Raw genomic sequence first — 10000 nt, forward strand, 5'->3', positions numbered from 1 at the left:
TCAGAATCGCTGTTTTGGCAATATTGTGGCGTTAAACGCTTCTTTTTGTAAACTTGTGAATCAGACCCTGGAGCCACTTGCTGGCAGCAGTGTGCGGAGCAGCAGGACAGTAAGGACAGCTTTCGGAATTGTAGGTTAATCAAGATATTACCTAAAACAGGTAAAATGACCGTTATCCCAGGAAGAAGCAGATCAAAAGTTTGTAGTAAAAACAGGAAGATTTATTACGCAGCCGGCTACGGGAACAACTCAGAGAGAAAGTTCAAAATAGTATTGGTGGGTGATTAGATTTATACAGTTTAGAGTGGGTACATTTTGCATAATGTCAGAACTGGAGCGCTGCCTCTGATTGGTGATAAGAGGCTGTGCTTCCTTCCGATTGGACCATTCAAATTAAAAACCCATCCTATCTATTCAAACAGGTTCCATTCACATTGAAATTGAAATACAACAGGGGGGCTCGCCCCCTTCCCCCCCCGGGGCCCAGCGGAAACTTCCCAAACGCAGAATACACTAAACTGTCTGTTTCCCAACAGAATGAACCGTTTAAAGCAGAGGTGTGTCGCGTTCGTTTGTACGCTCCATAGCTTCGCTGCTTCGGCAGTTATTGTTCCGATCATATTGAATCTGATGAAGTAGAGCAGATGGGACGGACAAGTGAAGCGAGGAGAGATGATGTGGGCAGCAGTGTGGTATAACGGGTAAGGAGTTGGGTCTTGTAGCCTAAAGGTCGCAGGTTCGATTCCCCGCTAGGACACTGCCGTCGTACCCTTGAGCAAAGGTACTTGACCTGAATTGCTTCAGTATATATCCAGCTGTATGATTGGATACAGTGTAAGCGCTATGTAAATTACTTGTGTGAGTCGCTCTGGATAAGAGCGTCGGCTAAATGCCTGTAATGCAATGTAATGTGAGCTGAGCTGAAATGGGAAAATGGCGGGGTTATGGGAGATGGACCAGAGAAGATAAACCGGGGGAGGGGGGGGAATCTGCTCTAATGGATTCTGAAGAGCCATTCACCCTGCATCGCATTGTGTTTTTGTTCTTTCTGTTCTCCTTCTCGCACGGTTCACACGTGTAATTATCCTGACAGCGGAACGTCGTGAACTCTCGTCTGTTTATTCTAAAAAAAAAAAAGGCACCAGGGGTGAAATTAATCCCTCTGAAAGTTTTGGGTTGGCCGTACGAGGCATTTATCGACCACTTAAGGGGCCCATTGATGTGGACAGCCGATGTGTGCGTTAGCTGAGGCCCGGCATCAACTGGAGGCCTTTCCTTAGCACTTTGACCCGAGCCATGAGAATGTTAGCCAGCCCGAGGTACGACAGGACTGACTGTATAGTTTGTAAAATACCCAAATTGCCGAGCAACCTCATTCACGTATTTACGTAGTGCAATATGGGCTGGTGTAGGTGCTCCCAAAGCAGTTTAAATATATATAAAACATACAAAATATTCACAGTGCAAAATATACAAAAGATGTACGGGGTTATATTTCAAGTCAAGTCAAGTCAAAGTTTGTTTATATAGCACATTTACAACAACCACAGTTGACCAAAGTGCTTGAACGAAACTTAAAATACCAAAAACGAATATAAAAGTAATAAAAATAAGAATAAAAGGAAACAATAAACATGGTAATAAAAGAATTATATAGAAGATAAAAACAAGGTGACAAGCTCAACTCGAATTGAATGCCAATGAGAAGAGGTGGGTCTTCAGCAGCGACTAAAAAGATTCTAGGGTCTGAGCAGTTCTTATATGAAAAAGTAGGCTGTTCCAGAGATATTTTGTTGAAATATGTCAGTCTGGAAAGGGTTACACAGCCGTTTGGAATGCTCTGGGGCTCCACCGAACCACAGCGAGGGCCATTATCTCTAAATGGAGAACAAACAATGGAGAATGGAACTGTGGTGAATCTTCCTATAGGAGTGGCAGCAAGCCAAAATGTATCAAAGGGCCCAGTGACAACTCATTCAGGAAGTCACAAAAGATCCCAGAAAAAGAACATCCAAAAAAAACTGCTGGCCTCTCTGGCCTCAGCTAAAGTCAGTGTTCATGACTCGGTAAGAAAGAGACTGGGCAAAAAAAAAAAAGGGAGAGTAGCCAGGTGGAAACCACTGCTAACCAAGAGAAACATCAATGCTCATCTCGCATTTGCAAAAAAAAAAAAAAAGCACCTGCATGATCCCCACATATTTTGGGATAATGTTCTATAGACAGATGAGATTGGGTGGCAGTGTAGCACAGTGGGTAAGGAACTGGGCTTGTAACCGAAGGGTCATAGGTTTGATTTCTGGGTAGGACACTGCCGTTGTACCCTTGAGCAAGGTACTTAACCTGCATTGCTTCGGCATATACCCAGCTGTATAAATGGATGCAGTGTAAATGCTATGTAAAAAGTTGTGTACGTCGCTCTGGATAAGAGCGTCTGCTAAATGCCTGTAATGCAATGTAAGGTAATGAGTCAGAAGTGGGACTTTTTGAATGATATGGGTCACACTGTGTCTGACTTAAAGCAAATACTGCATTTCACAGAAAGAACATCATGCCAACAGTCAAACATGGTGGTGGCAGTGTCATGGTGTTGGGGATGCTTTGCTGCCTTGTGACCTGGATGACTTTCCATTATTGAAGGAACCATGAATTCTGCTCCGTACCAGAAAATTCTGTCCATGGGCAGAAGCTGCAGTGTAACTGGGTTACGCCGGATGGCAATGATCCAAAACGCAAAAGCAAATTCATATCTGCATGGCTGAAAAGAAACTAAATTAAAGGTTTGGATTGGCCTAGTCCAGCGTTTTTCAACCCTGGTCCTGGGGACCCACTGCCCTGCATGTTTTAGATGTCTCCCTGCTCCAACACACCTGATTCAAATGAATGGGTCGTTATCAGGCTTCTGCAGAGCTTGATGACGACCCATTCATTTGAATCAGGTGTGCTGGAGCAGGGAGACATCTACAACATGCAGGGCAGTGGGTCCCCAGGACCAGGGTTGAAAAACACTGGCCTAGTCAAAGCCCTGACTAACCTAGTGGCGGGACTAGGAAATTAGCAGTTCATGCACAAAAACCTACCACTTTCTTCTTTGCAGTTCTGCAAAGAAGAAAGTGAAAGACTGATAACAGGTTATAGGAAGCATTTGGCTGCGGTTGTTGCTGCTAAAGGTTGTGTAACCAGTTGTTAAATTTAAGGGGGCAGTTACCTTTTTCATGTGGGTGATGTGGGTGGGTGTTCAACTTTTTTCCTCAAACAGATGAAATAATTTAAAGGTGTTTTTCATTTCCTCAGGTTCCCTTTTGTCTAATATTACATTTTGTGTAAACAAGACATCCGAAGCCGAATAATTTTTAAATTCAGTATATTATGTAAGCAGGGGCTCACGCTTCAAGAAGCATCTAACATCTGCTACGGCTAACAAGGGACTCCTCAGGGAGGCCAAAGACTTAAGTAAATAGAGAAGTAGAGAAACGTTATGAATGTGAAACTCTGAGTACTTAGAGGCTGATGATCCAGTAATGGAGACCTAAGGTTGTGACTCATCATGAAATTCACAGTGATATAGACCACGTTAGAATGAGCCACACGTTCTCACACACACACACACACACACACGCACACACACACACACACACACACACACACACACACACATACACATCTACCACTGGAAGCACAGCTTTGCTTTCTCACAGAGTCATATTTAGAAATTGTTACAGTTATTACACTGTAAGTGTAATATATGGAGAACAGCCAGCTTCACCGTCTTCATGCAGGGTAGCCTTTTTAGTGCGGAAAGCCGCGAAGCTCTTATTCCACGCATTCCTGCCGTCGCCGGCGATTTCCTGTTACTTTATATCCCAGATGGTACAAAATGTTCTTGCTCTAGGTAAAAAAAAAAAACAAACAAGTTCTTTCGACCCTTATGTTTGCACAGCACTGTTGGTCGTGAAAGTTTCAAGGGGAAAGTAAATGTGGCGGCAGGTCGATTCGCTGCATAAGTTCCTGTGTGAGCAACAAGTCTTCCGTGGCGTTGCTGGTGATAGGTGGAAACCCAATGTAGGGACAGTAGTGTTTTCTGTCATCTCATATAAACTGTTATGGTGTTGAGTTGCGTAGCATAGCATAGAATGTTGGTAGCTACAGCGGTGGATGAGAGTGTACCCAGGGATGTAAGTAACACTACCGGTAGATAGCAGTTTGAGACATTCCCGGTCTTACTAGATAAATGCTGTGTTATTGGAAGCCCCAAAGCCCGAACGCTAGGCTAGCTGGCACACAGCGCTGTGCATTTGGGAGTGATATTCCCGCCCCTCTGTGTGACACACTCTGTGCCCCTCCCCTTCTGTAGTGAGCTGCTGGCTCAGGCAGCATGTCGTCGGAAGATGACCGCAACGGCAGCCAATCAGACGGCAGCAGGCTGAAGAGCAAGAAGCCCCCCAGCCTGGTGATCGCCATCCCGCCCCCTGAGGACCAGGAGAAGACTGACGCTGAGAAGCAGGTAGGATGACCTTTCCCCTCCATTCCCTCCCCCGCGCTGGGGGGGGGGGGGGCACTGCCTCTGCTTGCGATGAGGCGTACCAATGAGCTCCTTTCCCACAGGGCTGCTGGGACCAGCGGTTTGAGCCCCTGCTGTGATGTCATTTGTGCTTCAAATCCAGATTGGATGCTGTTGAGTTTTTCCATCATAATATGTCACTTGGGAAAACTGTACTGCAAGATTCACCACCACGGTCAAGAACTGTATCACTGGCTTAAAGCTGAAACTGGCCTGGTCTAATCAGGGCCAGCTTGAGTTACTGGGTGTTACAAAGCCAAATCAAAGTGATTGATTATTGTCACGGTCATTTAGGTTTTTTGGTTAACTTTCCATTAAGGAAGAGTTAAAACCTAAATGTTCGGATTAAGCTACAGTGGCCAATGCACCCCCCAAGTGGCTGTCTAGCCAGAATCATGTGCTTCGTTGTGTGTGAAACCGTCAAGCACCATTAAATGTCACAACTGCACCGAGCAGCGTGTGTGGAGGGAGGGCTCTGTCTGTGGGCCGGTCTCGCGGGCTCAAGGGCGCCATCTGCTGGCGCTGCCGCTGGCACACCGCGGCATTCCGACAGTGTCGGTGCCAAACAAAACATTCCACAAAAATATTTACCGATTTTGTAGATTCAGAAAACGCACTTCCTGCGCTTTGGGGATTCATAACATTGTGTAGGCATACCCATGAATCTGTATAGGCCAATGGCAGCAGCAGTAGCGAGTCCTGTCTATTTCAAATGGCCTCTTCTTATTCTCTTCTCTTGGTCCAGCTCACGAGATCCTTTGTAATGATGTTGAGTAATGGTTCTAATGGAAGATTTTTTCATGAGATGCTAAAAGAGCCATCATCTTGGCCTTCATTTCATAATTATTGGAATAACCATTACCTTGCACTTAGTTTGAAATTTAACTGACATTTTGCAGTTTTATTTGATCAGTGATCACTTGCATTACTTGCAGCTTTCTGTGGATTCAAGGCTGTATATAAGGGACTCGGACAAACATTTAATTCAGCCTTTCAAAATAAAAAATCGTTTGCAAAATAAATCTTTTTAAGCAATTAACATAATTATTCCGTAGAAACATGTGCGTTTAGTGTTCGGGGCAGTGTGGGGATGTGTGGGGAATGGGTTGGGGAATGAGGAGCCCTCCCCGAGCCTTTGCCCCTGATGATACTCCTGTGTACTGCTGGGCATTTCAGCCCCTGAGACCCTCCCTGAAGAAGAGCGGAAGTCTGCAGCAGTCCACAGAGGCCATGTCGGAGGACGGCATGTCGACCACGGCGCAGGAGAGGCGGGCGGCCTTCCGCAGGGAGACCTCCCTGTCCCAGAGCATCCGCAGGTGAGACTACTGCTCATCTGCTGCTCCTCTACTGCTCATCTGCTGCTCTTTTACTGCTCCTCTGCTGCTTATATACTGCTGCTCATCTGCTGCTCCTCTGCTGCTCATCTGCTGCTCCTCTACTGCTCATATACTGCCCCTATGCTGCTCATCTACTGCTCATCTGCTGCTCCTCTACTGCTCATCTGCTGCTCCTCTGCTGCTCATCTGCTGATCCTCTACTGCTCATATACTGTTCCTCTGCTGCTCATCTTCTGCTCCTCTGCTGTTCCTCTGCTGCTCCTCTACTGCTCCTCTGCTGCTCATCCACTGCTCCTCTGCTGCTCATCTACTGCTTATCTGATGCTCCTCTGATGCTCATACACTGCTCATCCACTGCAGTTCTGCTGCTATTGTGCCTCAGCCAACCTCAGGGTGCTGCTTTGGTTGGGCAATGTTCTCGGGCAAAAATAGCCAATAGATGCTCCCCTCTCCCCTGACATTCAGGCTGACTAACAGCCTTTGTGAACAGAGAATCAACCATGTTAGAAGTTGTAATTTTGTGGTGCTGAAACTGAAAAATCTAATTGTACAGTCATACAAAATTAACACCATGTCCCTCACACAGATGCACACTGTGGTGTTGTATAAGTAGAGGCTTTTTAAATCAGGGAGAGATGTGCTTACAGGAACAAATTGGTTCATTTGTTCTAAAAGCTTAGCAAAATACCATCACCGATTAGTCATACCAATAAGTGAACTGATGAACCACCAGACTGCAAAGAGCACTTCTTATTGATTAAATAGCCTTGCGCGCTTAATTGCGTGTGTTCCCTGTGGTCACTGACACATGCAGGTATTTCATACTCACCGAAGTGCTCCTGTCCCTCGGCACTAGTTGCAGCGAGCAGCGGCGGGACGCAGGGCTGTTTAATTGCACGCGCTCCACTTCGCCCACTCCAGTTCAGAGCGCTGTGACTGAGTCTCGAGTCTGTCACTCATCGTCAAGCGCTCTCAAACGGACGGGGAGGCGACCGTCTTTAACCCTCGGAGAGCCGGCGTTTCATCTCGCCGATGTTCGCTATGGCGCCGACCTCCTTCCCCTGCGAGCGCTGGCGAACGGCGGCGGCTCCCGGAGGAATTAACGGCTCGTCCCCCCGCCCCCCGACAGGGTGGTTTTTAGCGTTTTAAAAAAAGTTTCTTGCGATTTGGCAGGGGCACGGCGCAGTGGTTCGGCGTCGGCAACGGCTGCGAGACCAAGCAGCAGGAGTGGCACCGCAAGAGCCTGCGCCACTGCAGCCAGCGCTACGGCCGGCTGAAGGCCCAGTACCGCGAGCACGAGCCGCCCAGCCAGGACCACACGCTGGAGTCTCCTGCCCCCCACAGCATGCCCAAGGTACTGCGCCTCGCCGCGTCGCTGCATCGCGTCGCCTGCTGCCGCTCACCGCACGCGCACCCCACTCGGTGAGGTGCTTCTTCGCTCGGACGCCGTGCTGGAGACCCGGAGACCCGGCCTCTGGCGCTCACTGGCAGGTCCCCCAAAAAACCACCATCTCAAAGCGTTTAAAACACACGGGGTGCCTGAATTTAGCTGTTTGTCCCTGATGAGGGATATTTTCTGTTCACTGTTTCATGATGTTGTCCGTATTCTACTCAGGAGTTAAATATGAAGTTACATTTTGAAGGATCCGTTTCCCCATCTGCAACTGAGGCCTGTAGGCAATGAGGGAACCTGCACACAAGTGTGTCCCTGAGAGGAGGTGGAGAGAGGATGAGGAGGGAGGAGAGAGGATGAGGTGGGAGGAGAGAGAAGGAAAGGGGAGGAGGAGGATAGAGGAGAGAGGAGGAGGAGGAGGAGGAGGCAGCGGCAGCAGCAGCAGCAGCAGGTGCAGTTTTGGGGAAGTAATTCCCTCTGCTTTAATAATGAATAACACAGGGCCTCCCCGCATGGCTGTTTGTTCCAGCGTGCTCTCTGCCCGTCCCCAGCTGCTGCCTCTACCTGCTCACCTGACTGCAGTCTGCAGATCAGGGGTAAGACCCTCTACCTGCTCACCTGAGTGCAGTCTGCAGATCAGGGATAAGGCCTCTACCTGCTCACCTGAGTGCAGTCTGCAGATCAGGGGTAAGGCCTCTACCTGCTCACCTGAGTGCAGTCTGCAGATCAGGGGTAAGGTCTCGACCTGCTCACCTGAGTGCAGTCTGCAGATCAGGGGTAAGGCCTCTACCTGCTCACCTGAGTGCAGTCTGCAGGTCAGGGGTAAGGTCTCGACCTGCTCACCTGAGTGCAGTCTGCAGGTCAGGGGTAAGGCCTCTACCTGCTCACCTGAGTGCAGTCTGCAGATCAGGGGTAAGGCCTCTACCTGCTCACCTGAGTGCAGTCTGCAGATCAGGGGTAAGGCCTCTACCTGCTCACCTGAGTGCAGTTTGCAGATCAGGGGTAAGGCCTCTACCTGCTCACCTGAGGCAGTCTGCAGGTCAGGGGTAAGGCCTCTACCTGCTCACCTGAGTGCAGTCTGCAGGTCAGGGGTAAGGCCTCTACCTGCTCACCTGAGTGCAGTCTGCAGATCAGGGGTAAGGCCTCTACCTGCTCACCTGAGTGCAGTCTGCAGATCAGGGGTAAGGCCTCTACCTGCTCACCTGAGTGCAGTCTGCAGGTCAGGGGTAAGGTCTCTACCTGCTCACCTGAGTGCAGTCTGCAGGTCAGGGGTAAGGTCTCTACCTGCTCACCTGAGTGCAGTCTGCAGATCAGGGGTAACGCCTCTACCTGCTCACCTGAGTGCAGTCTGCAGATCAGGGGTAAGGCCTCTACCTGCTCACCTGAGTGCAGTCTGCAGATCAGGGTCTGTCTCTGTACGTCTCCAACCTCAACGTTCTCCTTTCTGTCTCTGTACGTCTGTCTTGTGCGGCTGTTGAAATGTTGCTGTAAAAAAAGGTTTGAAAGCCGCGATTTTGTTTCTGTCTTCCCACCACTGTACCCGCCTCCTGTGACTGTAACGCTACACCAACCGGTACTCCCAGCTCTTATCCTCCAAGCTCTCAGCATTAGCATTTCTGCAGCATGTAATTACAGGACTTCATTAGCTGCACTCATATGAATAGGCGGTTCAAGTGAGGAGTAATTTCCCTCTAAATATTAATGAGGGTAATTTTGGAGGGCTGAAATAAATTTATGTCTGACTGAGGTTCAGCTGCTGCACGTCCCCTGGAGGCGTGACGGTCGGTGAAGGTTCCTTCCGAGCTCCCGGTCTCCTGGGCTGATTTTTCCGACTCCTCCCCCTTCTCTCGTCTGGCTAGATCGTGGACCCCCTGGCGCGGGGACGGGCGTTCCGCTACCCCGATGAGACGGACCGCCCCCGGACCCCGCACACGGCTCACCCGCCCCCCACCCCGGGCGTGGCCTCCCTGGCCTCCTTCACCAGCCAGCGCTCGGGCCACGCCCGCCTGGGCCGCAGGAAGAGGGAGTCCGTCGCCCGCATGAGCATCCGGGCGGCCAGCAGCCTGCTGAAGGTCAGTCCTGTGGCAGGAGGCCGTCCGCTTCTCTCAGGCCTGCAGCTCGCCTGAGTCGCCCGCGCGCTCGCATGCGTGCTGTCAGTCTGCCAGTCAGTACAGCAGCGGTTGGGTTCGTTAGTAGTCGGGTTTGTTAGCGAATGGGTTTGTTAGCAGTTGGATTTGTTAGCGGTTTGGATTTGTTAGCGGTTTGGGTTTGTTAGCGGTTTGGGTTTGTTAGCGGTTGGGTTTGTTAGCGGTTTGGGCTTGTTATCGGTTGGATTTGTTAGCGTTTGGATTTGTTAGCGTTTGGGCTTGTTAGCGGTTGGGCTTGTTAGCGGTTTTGGGTTTGTTGACAGTTGGGTTTGTTAGCGGTTGGGTTTGTTAGCGGTTTGGGTTTGTTGACAGTTGGGTTTGTTAGCGGTTGGGTTTGTTAGCGGTTTGGGTTTGTTGGCTGTTGGGCTTGTTAGCGGTTGGGCTTGTTAGCGGTTTGGGCTTGTTAGCGGTTGGGTTTGTTAGCGGTTTGGGTTTGTTGGCTGTTGGGCTTGTTAGCGGTTGGGCTTGTTAACGGTTTGGGCTTGTTAGCGGTTGGGTTTGTTAGCGGTTTGGGTTTGTTGGCTGTTGGGCTTGTTAGCGGTTGGGTTTGTTAGCGGTTTGGGTT

General features: G+C 49.5%; 1 protein-coding gene across 2 annotated transcripts in view; it reads left to right on the forward strand.

Annotated features, from left to right (window-relative positions):
• The window catches only part of LOC135249051 (inactive rhomboid protein 2-like), a 43269-nt gene that overhangs the window by 13476 nt on the left and 19793 nt on the right, over positions 1 to 10000 (forward strand). For both annotated transcript variants that reach the window (XM_064324295.1, XM_064324294.1), the window contains 4 exons: positions 4352 to 4501; positions 5735 to 5874; positions 7069 to 7249; positions 9148 to 9360. In XM_064324295.1, coding sequence (XP_064180365.1) covers positions 4373 to 4501; positions 5735 to 5874; positions 7069 to 7249; positions 9148 to 9360 — 663 coding nt within the window. In that variant the 5' untranslated portion in view covers positions 4352 to 4372. The remainder of the gene's footprint in view (positions 1 to 4351; positions 4502 to 5734; positions 5875 to 7068; positions 7250 to 9147; positions 9361 to 10000) is intronic.

The sequence above is a fragment of the Anguilla rostrata genome, chromosome 2 (genome assembly GCF_018555375.3).
Source record: "Anguilla rostrata isolate EN2019 chromosome 2, ASM1855537v3, whole genome shotgun sequence".
NCBI lineage: Eukaryota > Metazoa > Chordata > Actinopteri > Anguilliformes > Anguillidae > Anguilla > Anguilla rostrata.